The sequence below is a fragment of the Dermacentor silvarum genome, chromosome 8, assembly GCF_013339745.2.
Source record: "Dermacentor silvarum isolate Dsil-2018 chromosome 8, BIME_Dsil_1.4, whole genome shotgun sequence".
NCBI lineage: Eukaryota > Metazoa > Arthropoda > Arachnida > Ixodida > Ixodidae > Dermacentor > Dermacentor silvarum.
Window position 1 is genome coordinate 50,243,826 of NC_051161.1, and position 15,913 is coordinate 50,259,738.

General features: G+C 45.3%; 2 protein-coding genes across 2 annotated transcripts in view; both read left to right on the top strand.

Moving 5' to 3' along the window:
- The window catches only part of LOC119461197 (cyclin-dependent kinase 16-like), a 142,708-nt gene extending 131,299 nt beyond the window's left edge, over positions 1-11,409 (top strand). The window contains 5 exon segments of the mRNA XM_037722417.2: positions 647-668; positions 670-894; positions 1,956-2,046; positions 5,217-5,264; positions 6,259-11,409. Coding sequence (XP_037578345.1) covers positions 647-668; positions 670-894; positions 1,956-2,046; positions 5,217-5,264; positions 6,259-6,293 — 421 coding nt within the window. The 3' untranslated portion in view covers positions 6,294-11,409.
- A 2,010-nt stretch (positions 11,410-13,419) lies between these two features.
- Positions 13,420-15,725, top strand: LOC119461199 (probable 28S ribosomal protein S16, mitochondrial). Its single transcript, XM_037722420.2, has 2 exons — positions 13,420-13,570; positions 15,006-15,725. The coding sequence occupies exons 1-2, from the start codon at positions 13,564-13,566 to the stop codon at positions 15,392-15,394; spliced, it is 396 nt and encodes a 131-aa protein (XP_037578348.1). The 5' UTR covers positions 13,420-13,563; the 3' UTR covers positions 15,395-15,725.
- The last annotated feature ends 188 nt before the right edge of the window (positions 15,726-15,913 follow it).

A 15,913-nucleotide genomic window follows, 5' to 3' on the forward strand; every position in this document is an offset into this window, starting at 1 on the left:
ATCACGCTCTCTCTATGGTGCACACCAAGCAGCCAGACCAACCGGAGCAATCGTCACTACCACCTGCCCTCTTTGATGCATCTCTGTATGCCAACTGGACTCCGCCGAAAAGAGGCCACTATGCTTTATCGCTTATGGCTAGGGTGGCATTCACAAAATCTTATTCATTCCTCATTGGAATGGCCGACAACCCTTTTTGCAATGCCTGTCTTTGCGAGGAGACGCTAGAACATATTCTATGCGACTGTCCTGAATATAATGTTCCGAGACAGTCCCTGGCGTCCGTTCTAGCACACCTGGACAATCGACCACTGTCAATTGAAACCATTCTCGCGTGTCGTCGACAGAAGACATCGCAGCTGAAAGCAACGAAGGGACTGCTTAGGTTTTTAAAGGAAACGGGCTTGGACAAGCGGCTCTGACAGTGATGTCACGCATCACGCAAGAGTGACGGACTGTGACTGACGAAAACAGTGCAGGGACCAGTGCATGAAAACGGGGCTGTAAGGGAAAGGGAGGCTCAACTGTAGTGTGAAAAGCTGCCCTAGCAACCGTAGCATAGTTTGCTATGTATGAAGTGGAGTGTAGTTTTTTCACAAAGTGTCAGCAAGTTTTAAACAGTGTTTGTCCCTGCTTGGTTGCTCAGGGGCGTCGGTTGCATCTTCTACTGAGATGGCGAGCGGGCGGCCGCTTTTCCCTGGCTCGACGGTGGAGGACGAGCTGCATCTCATCTTCCGCACGCTGGGCACCCCGACGGAAACCACGTGGCCAGGCATTGAATCTCGATCCGAGTTCCTGGCCTACCACTTTCCCCGCTACACGCCCGAGAACTTGGGCTCCAAGGTGCCACGCATCGGGGCGCCTGGCGTGGCCCTCCTGCTCGAGTTCCTCAAGGTACACTTTTTTACTGAAGCACTGCCTTGCCCAACGCTGGCGTTACCTGGCCCATCTTCTTTTCAATGCCCTTCTTGAAGGTTACCTTTGATTACCCCCCTGGTGTTTGCCATAGGAACCAGCTTGCTGTGGCTGTAATGTGCTTTGCCCTGTTTTGCAAGATTCATGTGCAACAGTAACTCAGTGGCTATGGGCTTCTGCTTCTGTTTCTGTTTCTGTTTCTGGGAACGGAGTCGAATGTTTCATTCCCAACTATTGGAGATCGCATTTTGACTGGGACAGAATGCAAAAAATATTTCTGTGCTGAAATTTAAGTCTACATCAGAAAACTCCTGATAGTCAAAATTATGGGTTTTGCATGTAGGACTTTAGGAAGTATTATTATTCTTATCATCATCATTATTGAAAGATTTGGGGAACCACGTATGTCTGTTAGCTGATTGGCCAATCATCAGTTTTCGGGGTGCTCGTCATATTTGTTGAATGATGAAGGTGGAGATGTGTAACGGCATGAAGACATTCCATCCATCGAACAGGAATGGTTTGCTATGCTGGAGCTGATGTGTTCTAATGCCTTGCAAAAGCATGCTCCGCTGATAGTTCATTAGCCTGTCTGTTAAATGGAAGAGTGATGTGCGTAGTCTTTAATGGAAGCTGTTCTAGGGGGAAAAACATGTTTGGAGGTTCAACTGGCACATTGTTTTCTGCGGTACAGAAAAGTTCTTCGCTGCGTATGGTGGCCTTCAAAATTAATATATAGTGCTGTCTTCTCCTCTCGGCTTGCTGCGATGCTTAAGGGTACTTCAATCCTGAATTTCTCCACTTACAACATTTAAAAATCTTGATGCGTGAATGGTTTCTTGACATTAGGAACCACATAGAAGACTTTGCAAAAAACTTAATGCTGCTGTGTATCTTCTGAATTTGCAATCTTTGTGGTGCAGTGACCAGTTCGTTAACATATCGTGAGGTTGTGTTAAATGTTGCAGGCTTTCTGCAAAGGTTAATTTTATGGACTTCTTCTAATGTTGCTTTGTTTTTCATCTTTTCCCCACTTCCAGTTCGAACCAAAGATGAGGATCTCGGCAAAAGATGCAATGAGGCATTCTTACTTTGACAGCTTGGGGCCAAATGTTCACAAACTTCCAGACAGTAAGTGGGCTCTTTCCTTTCTCTAGATTGATAACATTGTAAACTACCATGACTTGCATGCTGCCTTGCATGCTCACTTTTCACAACTTGTCATCTTGCTGATGCTTTGCTATTCTGAAACCTAGAGCAGTATGCAAGTCATGCCTGTGCAAGCAAAGCAAGAGATACTACTAACAGTTACAGTGCTTAGTCTGAACAGGACCAGCTCTCATCTGTGTGTACTGGTTAGTGAGAGGTAAGAGCCAAGGAAGGCTGGGCACCAACTTTCCAAGTGCTCACCGAGAGATGTCCGTTAGCATTAATGCAGTGCTTGCCACTGTAGCACCATTCAAAGCTTTGGCATTGGCTTCGTATATCAAGCACAGTTGTATATCAATTACTGCATCCTGAGCCAGATGCAACGATGCTTGTGCACTACTTGGGTCAAAGCAGATGCTAAAGAACCTCAGGCAGTCAGATTCAGTGTGGGGCTCTCCACTGTGGCACCCCACATTGCATAACGTGAAAGTTGGGGTTGTAAAACCCCGTCAGTCATGTTCTTCACATTTCAAGTCGGCAAAGGTCCCAATCTTCACTCATCTGGGCAACCACTGAATGCCCAAAGATAGTTATTCCTTTGTATGATATGCAAAAGTGTTTGCCTGACACTCTGCTTGAAATAAGATAGGCAGGAGCGCCAACTTACCTGATCAGGCCATCGTACTAGAGACCTGCCGATCCAAGCTTCGTGGAGCAACACATAGATGGCATGAAATTCAGCACTGCCTGAGCAACACTTGCGCAGTGGGGCGTCTGCGTCTTCTCGCATTGTCGACAACGCCACGAGGTCTCAGCGCTGCAATGGACCTGTTGCACTTTTTCCTAGCCGCAGATGACGAACTGGCATACTTCAGTGTCGCGTGGCCGTGACACCCAATTTTCAAGCTTGAAATATGCATTGCATGATAAACGGTACGCATTCCACAGCAAGCTGGCAATATCTTAGGGCATTCGATGTGGTAGAAAATTTGTATTTGAGTTTCTTGTATCATAGTTGAACCGTGCAGTAGTCTAGCAGCTTTAACTGGTGACGAAATGAATCGCACCCCCAGCTGTGGCTCCCTTGGAGTAATGGTAGCTAATCTCGGAGGCCATGCTTTTGTGTACTGCGTGCACAGAAAGCGATTGCAGGAACCAGAAATGCAGTTAAACCTGGATATAACGAAATTGACAAATTCCCGAAAAACTGCGTTATAAAGAGGGTTTCGTTATATGCAAGTTCGGCACGAAAATTCAAAAAAAGAAACGCTTACCGTATTTACTCGATTCTAATGCGCCCTCGATTGTAAAGCGCGCCCGTTTTCCGTGACCAAAAGAGAGGAAACAAAACCCTTTGCAGTACCACGCACCTCATGCTTTCATACAGAAATACAACTATCGCTCAAGATTTACTCCCAATACACTAAAGTGGCGATGAACGAAAAAGTCCCAGTTTCGCCCAAAATGCGAAGCATCGATTGCGACAGCAAATTAGCAGACAGCTATACGAATTGAGGATAGTAGTTTTATCGGCCGTATAAACTTGTAAACATTCGCTGTTTAACTAAATTGGTAGACTAATGCCTAAGCACACGTACTACAGCACGTGGTCGAAGCTACGGGAGCTAGGCTCGAAGTGCATAGGAGAGGCGGCCATGTATAGTGTCACCTAGTGTCAGGTTAGTGAAGTGAAGCGCAGAGACTTGCGCAGTAACCAAAAGAGTAGCGCTGCCAGCGCGCTGAAAAAAAAAAAAGTTTTTTTTTTTTTGGCAACATCAACTGGAAGAGGAGAGTGTGCCGTCTTGGCAGGCTAGGCCAGCTGCAGCAAGCGGCGGGATCAGGTTTGAATGAAGGGAGGGGAAAAGGTCACGCCCGCGGCGGTAAGATCGCTGGGTCGAGGGATGCAGGCCCGCTCGCGCACGCTCGCACGCACGCACACGTGCGCTCGCTCTTGCCTCGCAGTCGCCGCGAATTCGAGCGCGCCAAGCGCGACGCTGCTGCTTCGCATTCCGTCGCAGCGGAGAAGGTGCTTCCGGTTGCTGCTCGCGCAAAAATGACAAAATTTGGGCGAAATCTCTAGGTTGTTGGTAGGGAAAATTCATTATTTCGAGGGGGTCTCCTGCTGCCACTTCGTTACGTAGAAGGTCTCAAATACATGTGCTTCTATGGAGTAATGGCGGGGAATAGAAAAACTTCGTTATATCCAGGAATTCGTTATATGGACGTTTGTTATAAGCAGATTTAACTGTATGTCACGAGCGCCATGCATTGTTTGGTCTATGCATGTGTGTCTCGACAGTCAGCCTGAGATAGTTTCTGCAAGCGTTCTCTGGTTTTCGCTGCTTTTATTGTGGGAGTGAAAGAATTGCGGGCACAGCTCAACGGCGAAACCCGTGCTGCGTGGTTGGGTGCCGCAGTGTGCAGAGCAAGATGTCCAATGTGGTTCCCGACTGTGCCGAAGCAGTCTACACAGCCGCGGCACCGCAGTTTTTGACGTCGCACAGTCCATGCCAAAACGGCGGCTGCTGTCGGTGGGAGGGGGCAACGAATTCAAATTGAAATTTCCAACTAGATTGCGTGCTGAGAATCCAGTTTCTTGTGTGTATAATCATGTTGGCTCCCCTACCCCCAGTTACAATGATAAGCATAGCATAGTTCAAGGACCATGTCACGGCCCTTTTAACAAGACCACTGTTGGTTTCGCAATGCCATCACGTTCTGACTGGCTGACGTAGCACCGTTTGTTCTCGCAAGCGAGTAGATTTTTTTTTTCTTTTTTTTTCTGTGCTGTCCGTATGGCAGTGCACACATTTAGCGCTAACAGCTAGCATCGAAAGAAAGAGAAGGGAGCATGTTACAGAGCTGCAAGGAAGAGAAAGGACTGTACAAAACAAGACGCAAAGCGTCACTGGGAGATTAGTTGGACGTGGTAAATGCGTGGCACAATAGGCAGGTCAACACTGCTGTTTATCTTCCGCTGTGCACTCTGCGACAGGTACGGAACATAAACAGGAGAGGAAACAAGTGTTCTTCTCATATGCTATACTCCTTTGCTTTTCTGATGTATCTCACGGGCTTGCCCCCATAGCTCGGAGTTTCTCTGAGCTTACAGAGCATTAATTTACCTGGTCTTGCATCTTCTACCTTTGCAGCTGCTTCAATCTTCACAATACCTGGGATACAACTGACTCGGGCGGCAAGTTAGTACCAGTACTTCAAATAGGTGTGTGTCTGCATTTTGGCCTGTTTTTCTAGTACTCTGTTACTTTTATTGCTTCCTTTATTTGTGTCGAAAGAGCATGCAAATAATGACTGCGCCGGAACTGGGATGTGTTATTGCTGGTGAGTAGCATAGTGCGAGCACCAATTACCGCATGTTAAACTATAAGCATGCCTACGCTTGAAACATTGTTTGATGCACACGTGCAAGTCTTAAGTATCCAAGCAATTTTTTATTGTTTGCTTTGGTTTCTTCTCCATTGCTCGCTGTGGTGCTAAGAACACGTAGAATACCTTAAGAGTGTTTTGCACAAAGTCCTTTTACTGCTGGCAATTTTACCACTGCTTTCATACTTTATGAGTAACTAGCACAACTTTGCTTGTAGAGTCGCTGGAAGAACCATAATTTGTGGCCACTCATTACTTTACTTTATAGCTAATGTAAGAAAACATACATTACAAACAAACATTAAATTTCCATGCTGCTTTGAGCCTTGCAGAAAACTAACTGTTTAAAGTCGCAGCTATTTTTTTTACGAACTTAGTTTGCCAGTACAAGTCCTTTCTTAGTTTGTGAGGTGTACACTTGAGCCTGTCATCACGCTAGTTGTTTACAGGGTTAGGTTGACACTAGCTCTTCAAAACATGTTTTGGCACCTGTGGCGATTGTCACAAATTTGTTTTTCCCAAGCTTGTTATTATTTCAAGGACATGCAGTTGATTATGTGATGTGAAACACCCATGATTAGGATATTAGGAGTTCGTGTAGCCCACAGGTCGAGAGTTAAAAAATTCTTTTAAGTGACTGCAATCTTTTTGTCATGACCACAGGGGAGGGGCGTATAGGGGGAGTAGCCACGCCAGTGATCTTTAGGAGTTAGTTGTAGAAATTAAATTTGTTTAAATGGCTTGATGTCTGATCTGCTATTTGAGTGTCCATGTCTAACGACCCGAATGTTCTTTTTCTCTCCCCAGGTCTTCGATACGACCGCAATGCACCGTCGGTGTAACCAGAGCAGCTGCCGTTTGTCCGAACTTTCTGTTCGCCCGCGTGCACACACACACTTATACCTTTTGCGTTGCTCCCACTCATCTGTCTACGGCACCCAAGGACGATAGGGTCGGTCGACAGCGGCTCCTAGTCATGCCCGGCCACGGCTCAACTCTCTTGTTCCTGGTGTTACTGCCCGACATTGCCAGTTCCCCCCGCACGTGCACATTTTTTTTTTGTGTCTCTCTCTCTCTTTCACCCTCTTTGTGTGTGTCGTCAGTGTTGACGGCTGTGAGCAACATATCTCAATCGATCGCAGCCGTTTGTCGCGTCTCCTCTTCCGGCAAAACTGTAGCACTGCACTGCACGGTGTTGACAGAATTACAGTCCAGTACATTGTGAAAGAGAACGCTGACCTGGCATTGTGAAATAGTATGGTGTGAGCATGGTGCACAAATGTGTACCAGATATTCGCCTGCTGAAACACTCGGCCTCGTTAAGCACATATTATGCCCGTCACTGATGAAATGTCACACTTTATTCTAGACTGGACGGTCTTTCTCATATTATGCAATGGTGAATATTTCATCCCTCCGTGAATTCAATTGCAGAGGAGGGAGTGTGGTCACGGCATCGTGTTCTCGCTACAAATTCGTCCATTCATTACCGAGAGGGTACCTTTAGGCAATGATTTGAGAACAGAAAGCAGCTGTGTTTCACAAGGTTGAGGCTTGAGAAGCAGCAGGAAGCGGGGAAAATCTGCCAAGAAATAGGAAAGCAATTTGCATGTGATCGCAACCGCCCCTTTAAAGCGCGCTTAGCACTTGCCTTTCCTGCTTTTTCTTGCTGCATTGCCTAAGGAAACTAAGTCCTTAAGGGTACCTGGTTACTCGCACCCTTAGCTGTTGCTTAGTTTAGCTTGGTAGTGGAGGACAAATGGATAACCCTGTTTGAAGCCATTCTCGTCTCGTTTGTCATCTGGAAGCCCTCGTGATATCTGTGCTGCCAAAAAGAAGCCAACGCACAGTTGAGACAAGTCGAAAGGGCGACGCAAATGACACAGTTGTGTCTCGTTTCTGTAGCACTGTTTATTGTCGGCACACTTTGAGTGGTATGAAAGCTCTGTGTTAGCAATGTAGAGCAAAATGTGTTCTCTGAGGTTGTCCATAAAAAAAAAATTGTGTATAATAGCATGAGCGGAGAATATGATGCGAGGGCAATAAAGTGCTGTGAAGGCCAAGAAGGAACTGAACACCTATAAGGTTTGATACCCGGAATGTAATGCTAGAAGGAAATTTGAGATACCAAAATGGTGTCAGTCCGAGAAGAAACCTTGTATGTCCGAGTTTACGGTATTTGAAAGACGCACTGCAGATATTTATAATCTACTGTCTGGTCCTGTTCGTTTTCTTTCTTCTCATTTTTTACATTAATGTGTTTCTCATTCTTCACATTGTAATGATTCTGCTGTGTGGGACGTTTATAGTTATCACGCGCAGTTGTGTGGATGGTTGACTCTAATGTTTTGCCTGTGTTGATTGCCTGGCTTGCAGAACAGAGGTTATCACGATGGTATTCGTGAATTGTTCAAGCGATAAACGGGCAGTCTTGAAAACCATGGGGCAGCAAATGTGCACCGCTTTTGTTCACCTGTTTCATGCAGTGCAGAGGAAAAAAAGAAAGCTTGCTCTTTCACACAAGGAAATATGTCACTTTCATTTCAAGCAAGCTTTTAACAACGATCTCTACAGTGCAAGCTTACAGAAGAGAGCATTAAAAAGAAACTTCTGCTTTGAGAATTTTGCATTTTACCAATCAATGGCTGATGTGGGAAAGTAGTGAATTTGGTCAAGGAGAGGCTATAGGCTTTGCCACGTTGGCATGGCGCTCTGATGCTTAATTGTGCGTTTTTATTCAGCAAGTTGTGACATGTGCTATTTAAATGGGCACTAAAGGCAAATATTAAGTCAAGCTTTAGTGATAGAGTGATGCCAGAAAAAGTCTTAAGGTGTCAATGTTATCGAGAACAGAGCTTCAGTAAGCGGGAAATTGAAGTAAATGTAGAGCACGATTTGAGACTCTGCCGGGACATTCTAGTACTAGCCCAATGATGTAACACCTCATTAGAATTGTGTCACTAAAGATAATAAAATATTTAGAAACTCACAGAAGCTCAACCTGCCACAAGAGCTCGCAATCGGGGTGGTTTTATTGTGTAAAATCCCAGAATATGTTTTTTTAACATTGCTTGCATAGCCACAGAAAGTTGAGCACGAGTCGTGCCAGATAGAAGTGCTTCTAGAGAACACAATTTGGTACACGGCTGTTGCCAGGAATGGTTTCCTTGGTTAAAGCATTTCCAGTGTAGGTCTCATTTACTGCTAGCAGCTAGCTTTTTTTTTTAATCTCGTTTTACTCTGTTTGCTCGAATATATTTTATACTGCTCCTGTATCTTCAATCTCTCTCCCTCTTGGGACCCTCTGTTCTCTTTCCAGCTAGACCTCATTGCACAAGCTAGTCTCAGCCAATGTTCGTAAAGCCAAAACAAGCGCACATGTATTAGTTTCAAAGGACAGATTTCTTGAGACTTGTTGTGAGATGCGAACTGTCTGTGCATATTATCTTAAGGGGGTGCTGCCGATACATCGTACTTGCTGGTCAACATACATGGGCAATCTCCGCTGTTTTCCGAGATACTGAGCGGGTAGCTTGCTCATCCGATATTTGAGAATATTTGCTCTTTCTATCGCTGTATCTCTTCGCACCTGCTTTTTTGTGAGGGTAGGACTACCGCTGCTATTGCCGCTGGTGCGTCCAAATTTATATTTTATCTGCTGCGGTTGTGATAGTGCGGATAGCTGCTCACAAGGGCTGTTAACCGACCAATCTCACAGCGAGTTTTACTGTGGCCACTGCTGTCGCAGAAAGTGCCGGTAGAGGTTATCCGTGGCAGTGTGAATGTCAACTACAGTTCGAACTTCTTCGCTTTTCTGAGATTTTCTTTCTTTGAAGGACTGCCATAACATAACCTTAGGGGTGAAGTGGGACAGAGGAGGTGAGGATATCAGAACTGTGCAGACAGGGCAGGGTTGGTATGTAGCTCACCGTTGAAACACGTAATGCATCTGGCCTCAGCATCAACTTGAGTTGCCTTGAACTTGTGTACAACGTATAAGTGAGGACTACCAGCATCGTGGTGCTGGTAAGATAGGTGTATAAGGGCCCTGAGCCCTGTAAAATCAGTCTATTGCAGTTGGGTTGTCTTGTTAAAGGCCATATTTGAGTGCAAGTACACTTAGAAGCACAGGTATGAGGAAATTCAGACAAACTTCAAAGAGAAAGGCAGGAGGGAAGATGGCGTTGTTGTACTGTGAATGTGCTGTATATGAGGAATGTGCAATTCTTTGGGAGCTTCAAATGAAACCTCACTCTTTATCGACTGTACTGCGCGCAGAGACTTAAAAGCTAGTGCATATAGAGTAGGCTTGCGTGTAGTGCCATATAGCTTAATGTGTTATATCCTTCTTAGCCAGTCCCCGATGCTCAAGGGAAGGCCCGCAACTATACGAGACAGGTGCACCAGCACTCAATTCAAAGTACACAAACCGTGCACTGATTGCTGTATGTGTCAAGTTGTCCAGTTTTTTCGGTGCTGACCAGAGAAAAAGTCCATCCAGCTAATCATTTAAGGAGCTCACAATTTGCACGCTCGCATCTCCAGTACCCAACTCTCTCCCGTCCCCGTGTTTTTGACTTGTCCTTATGTAGCCTGCATGCTTGTCTTGCACGCTTTTCTCGCACTCTGGCGAGTCGGCTAACGGTACTTACGGCTGACAAACTGGTTGAAGCGTGACTTTGTGGCCACATTCCACACTGGCTGCTCTCTTTCGACACGGAGACAAGCTTTCAAGAGAACTGGGGAACAGCGTCCAGCTCAGTTTCCTTCGTGGAAACAGCTCAGTTTGTAATGGTGAAAGTGTTGCTGTTGCCCTAGGACTGGCATGCTTCTGATAGCATTCTTCCCATTGTTGAGCTTAGTGTGTGTGTGTGTGTGTGTGAGAAATGATGCGAACAGTGCAGAGGGCGCCGATGCGAAAGGGAACACCCGATCACTGCTCGAACAATGATTACAACAAAGGTGCAAGTTCGTATGTCAATAGCTGACACGTGCTAAGTAGTTCTCATAGTTGAGAACTTGTCACGAGGTACTTTTCTACTTTTGCTCCGAAAAGCAAGGTACACTTGAAATCGGGCGTTCACTTTCATGTCGGTTCGCCTTGTACTTGTAAAAAAAAAAAGAGTGCCGAACATGCTGCAGTTTTGTAACCTCTTCTGCGTGTGCCACAGAGCTTCGTGTTTTCCCCCGAAAGTCTACAACACAACAAGTATTGCCTCAGAGTGTGTGCAGGCTTGCAGTACAATTACGCGCGCGATGAAGGACCATACGCCTCTTTTTTTCAACAAGAGGGTGATGTCATGTTTGGTCTCGAAACTCACTGGTTAAGCTTTCGCAGCCAGCGTTTTCTTTTGTTTTTTTTTGACTGACAGTGCCGCAAGGAGCTGCGAGCGTCGGCTGTCTTGGCTCGTCTTGGCAGCCAGAGACGCATGCCCACAGCCCAGTGTGATAAGTCGAAGGACCTGTACCTGGCCTGTTTCTATGACGATTGCTCACAGATTTTTCCACGCTTTTGGGCGAGGTCGGAGAAGGAGATGAAGCTTTGCGCATTGACAGTGCGTGTGTGCCATAGGCAGGTTTGAAGTTTCTCACGGTAGTTTGCTTCACCAAGGGAGGCGAAAGGTGTTTGTCAAAGCTCTCTGAGGCATTCATTCCACAAGACTACTCGGTCCCGAAGCTCACCTCTCCGCGTGGTTGAAATGTCTTTGGGATAGCTCTCCTTCTTTGCCACTTTTTTTTTTTTTTTTAAGCGTAGGAAATTGTTTTCTTGGCGTGCATGCGTGTGGAGTGTGTTGCCTGAAGGCAAGAAAGCATTGTGGGACTGTTGTCAGAAACCACAACCGTGTGTACAAGAACATGTATTCTGCATCTCAGAACTTGTTGTCAAGCTGTTGTAAATAAAATTGTACATAAACATGCAATAGCAACATAGACAAATAAAAACATTGATCCAGACAATATTTGTTCCATTTGACTTCCTTGCTGACTGTTGATGACTGCTGGGCAAACTTGCTCACCGTCACCAAGCTGCTTTTTCTTCTTGATCGGCAAGCTATTTAGCAAGCAATGCAGTGGCGTTGTGCGAAACTTGGGGGCACCGGCACAGTTTACGGGGCAATAAAATGTATTTCTTATGGTATTCTGTATTGATGCTAAGTTCTCCCTAGATGCAATTCAAGCTACAGTAAATCTTGTCAGATGTTTCAAGTACTAGCTGCTAAAAAAAAATTTGTAAGTTGGGGAAATAGGCACCAGCACTACTGAGTGCCTCAACATTGTTTTGCCTGCATGATTAAACTTTATGCACGTGAAGACTTGGGGAACAACCATTTTATAAAAACATGGCCCCATTTCTAGTATCTGCACAATAATGTACGACAGTGCTTGTGTCAACATTTCACTGCTCGAGCAGTATCTTCAGTTAGCCTTAGTGCGACAGCTCAAGTGTCCCATGTTTTTCCCCTTTGAATGAGCTCAGTGCTCTTGCGTGCATATGATCCAGCATCACATGCAATGATGTTGGATCAGAAAAATGCGTTTAAATGGAAGCAAAGATGGATTCAAATTTTTCACAGGAGGACAGAACTACAGCCACATGAATCCAGTGCTGGGTCATTGGCCTCGTATGTGGCACCACCACTGCTTCCACTTGAGCTATCCATCTTGTGGTCATGCATCACCATATTCTTGTTTATTCTGTATGGAGCAGCCATTTATTGCACCTGAATATGATAAAAATAAAACGTCAAATGCTACCTCTGTAGCATTCAGCCAGCAGAGAACTATGTATATCTTTCAAGCACGCGTCTTCATGAATGATGCGCCATTCAAGATAATTCCAACTGGACAATCAAAATAGTCTGTGTGTGGAATAGTGTTAATTAGGCTAGTACAAACCTTGATTCAACGTTATCACGTCACTTCGAAGAGATGATTAGCTCTAGCATGAATGGAGCGCATGAAAGAGTACATATAAAAAATAGTTCACTCTAATAAAGCGGTGGTGTGCGCGACTACCATAGCATAGACAAAACTGCTGTCCCATTGTTACCCGTACAGGGCTACGAATACGAAAGACTGATCATTCAATAAAGTGAATTCCTCTGTTTTGTTAAATGCCTTTCAAACGCTTGATCCAAGTCACTGAAGCATTGCATCGAAAAAGGTGCAGTGTTAGCGGAATTGAATTATTTTTACAAACTTCTTTTTTTTTCTTCAGTTGCTCGGAGAATAGTACACGAATTGCATTGCCATAGTCTGTCCAACGCCTCTGGTCTGTCAATGCAACCAAGGTTGGTGAAACAAGCGCATCTTCGGTGGTAGGCCGCTTGAGAAAATGCGCGGTGCAAGATGGTGCGAGTAGTCGAGTACGCGCAGTTATTGGCGCAGGTCAAGTTCGCATTGAAACGACCCAGTTCTTGGCGTGGGCATTTGCCACTAAATCCAAGGAAGTTTAAATAAACCTCCTTGACTAAACCCAAGGGTTCACATTAGAGTGTACTAGTTCACATCTACATCTACCCTGGAATTGGCTGTTTGGCGAGGCGTTTGCTCGAGCTTTAGCACTATGAAACAGTGGACACTGAATTGATCTCGCATCCGTGCCTTCCAGGTTTTCCAGTGACTCTTGGCAACGTGCAGGGACCTCTTCTCATTAAACTTTGCACTTCGGCGCATCTTGGCAAGACATGCGCCCTGCATTGCTTCTGCTTTCAAGCACGAGATCATAGAATAAAGAAGCACACGAGATGGGGCTGGGCTCAAAGCATATTCTCAAAGAATATAGTTTTCTTGTCGTTTCTGAATCGAGAGTGCTTTCGAAACCGAAACTGAAATAGCTAACGCGCATAAATTATATTGACATTATATAAAATAATAAATTGGTGACAATACCTTCGTGGTAATTCTTGCTTGAAATGACAAAGGTATTTTGGTTTTTGCATTGTCTATTTCTGTATATAACGCCGATACAGCTTTGCCACTTTGCCGCTAGTGTCGCTAGCTGTACGGCGCGCTAGCACATGGCGGTTGCAAAAAGCTGCGAAGTGTGTTGCTGGAAATAATAATACAACAAATTTGTAGTTTTTGCCCTTTGCACAAACATCCATTATCATGGCAGGTGTGTATACGCATTTTATACTGCATGTTCCTTATTATTGTTGACCACTGCTGCATACAAACTCTTAGCAAGCTACGTGCTCGCACCACGCTATCGAGTGATTTCTGCTAGTTTCACGAGTTTCCTTTGAAAGATACCAGTAACTCCGCGCCTGTAGTCTAAGATTTCTTCTACATTTCTTGTTTTAATTCTTTTGGATGCAGCGACTCGGGACGACATCTGTCTAAGCGCCTTTCTGAAGCATGGTAAAATGCTCTCGAAATCGGCGTTCACGCTAACTTGACTGTCGATCCGTGGTATGGGCGGGACTAGAACTGTCACGAAAGTTTAGATTACAGCGATGTAATGTCTTATTTTAACCAAAGCAGTCGAAGTTCACTTCCATGGTTTTGCCGATCTGTCACTAAAGCATCTTTCTCAGCTTTCCCAGTGACTTATAACCTCAATTACACGTCTTTGCGTGCCGTATTTGTGTAGGGAGCTTACACGGCTGCAAGATGAATACTGAGCAAAAGCCACACCGTGAAGTGTGTAAGTTTTTAAGGTGACTGGTTTGTGCACTTATTACTTGCCAGTTTACAGTGGTTACTCGATCTGAAACTGATGCGCGAGGCAGTTGTGAAGGCATGATCCGTCGTCTTCTTGCGCGACAGCGTCGTTCGGATTGCAAAAGTCGCATAGCAATTGCTCGCGAAAGCACCGTGTTGGCGAGAGGCAACTGTCGAAACACCGTGAGGAGTTGATACTCGTGTGTCGACTGAGTCTCACACACGAGTTTAAGAGTCAAGACCTCTTCGAATTTTTCTAAATCGGCGGAACTTGGGCCCTGTGGATGCTGGCTTAAAGCGTGCGATGATGCTGAAGACCGATGAACAGTAGGAACGAGAAATTGGTTGTGAAGGATTCGATTGTTCCATCATAATACCTTTAGTGGGTTGGAAATCAATGCATGAAGTTTATTAACAGCTACTCTTCTAAAGCTGTAATCAGGGTGCCCGAGTTTCTAAATTCGGAAACCAGGGCCTACTATCTTGTGAAGTGATACTCAACCCATTATACTCATTGTTGCTCGTGCTGCATTGGCAGAGTTGCTAGCTTTTGCATCATGTGCCGATTTCTGGCATAACTGTTAAGCATGTCTTGCCTACCTCTGAACACATTTTTGGTTCCTTAAACAAGTATTGCAATATTGAGGGCGTATACACAGTTTTCTTAGCCGTTTTTTTTTTTTTTTTGGCTAATTGTTTATTGAAGAGGCTTCCGAGACAGCTGAGCACATTTAATGCCAGCCTGTTTGACCTGTAAAGAGACAGTACATGCAAACTCACCTGCGCTCAATAAAAAAATTCCCAGTGTTTTCTAAACACAAGAAATTTTTGTTTGTGGCTGTGCTATTAAACCTCACTAATCATCATCATTTTTGTTTTTCTGACAGGCGTAACCCAGCGTGTCCGAAGCGTGCGTATCCAACTGCTGCTGAAAGGCTGTGCAAATCGACCCTTCTACCACCTTGTGGCAGCACGACTACGGCGACGGCCGCGGGACACGGACACTATTGAGCAGATCGGTTCCTTTGACCCGATGCCCAACGAGCGTAACGAGAAGTTAGTGGCCATCAACTTTGACCGGCTGAACTACTGGTTCGGGCAGGGAGCCAAGACGAGTCCGGGAGCAGGCATGCTCTTAGGTTTGGCAGGATACACAAGCGTGCACCCAAAAGTCTATATGAAGGCCTGGAGGAACCGGCGTGCTGCGCTTGCTGAGGAACAGGCTGGAAAGGAAGCTGCTGAAGCAAAGGATGAAGCAGCAAAGGCCGAGAGCTAGGGTGAAAAGGCTGTGAGTTTGTTCTTTGTGTCGCGGAGAATTTTGTTGATGTCAGCAAGCAAGAAAAAAAAAAAAAAGTGATGCTGAACTTTTCTTGTGCATAGGGGCGGCTGTCAAGAGGCCTACAGTAAGAAAAGCATTAGTGTACACATGCTAGCTGGATCTGTTAAAATGTGTGAACCTGCTTTCATATGTTTCCCTGGACAAGATAGCACGCAGTTGTGGCTCAAGAACGAATAAAATTAGAATTCATTGACGAGCCAGAAATTTGATTGTGGTGCTGAGCTTCTCTATGTTTAAGAGGATGCATAAACGTGTTGAGAGCATTTCACTAGTGGGGCCAATTTCCTTTAGCGCCTCCCCCCCCTCCTCCTCTGCCATCCACTGTCTCTTTCATGTGCTATCCACCCTGTGACATTTTGCAGGCATTCAACGAGAAACAAAAAGCCACCATAGCATATAATAGTTATTATTTACACAGCGATTGCTCATCACACTCCTGCCTTTTATGAACTTCGC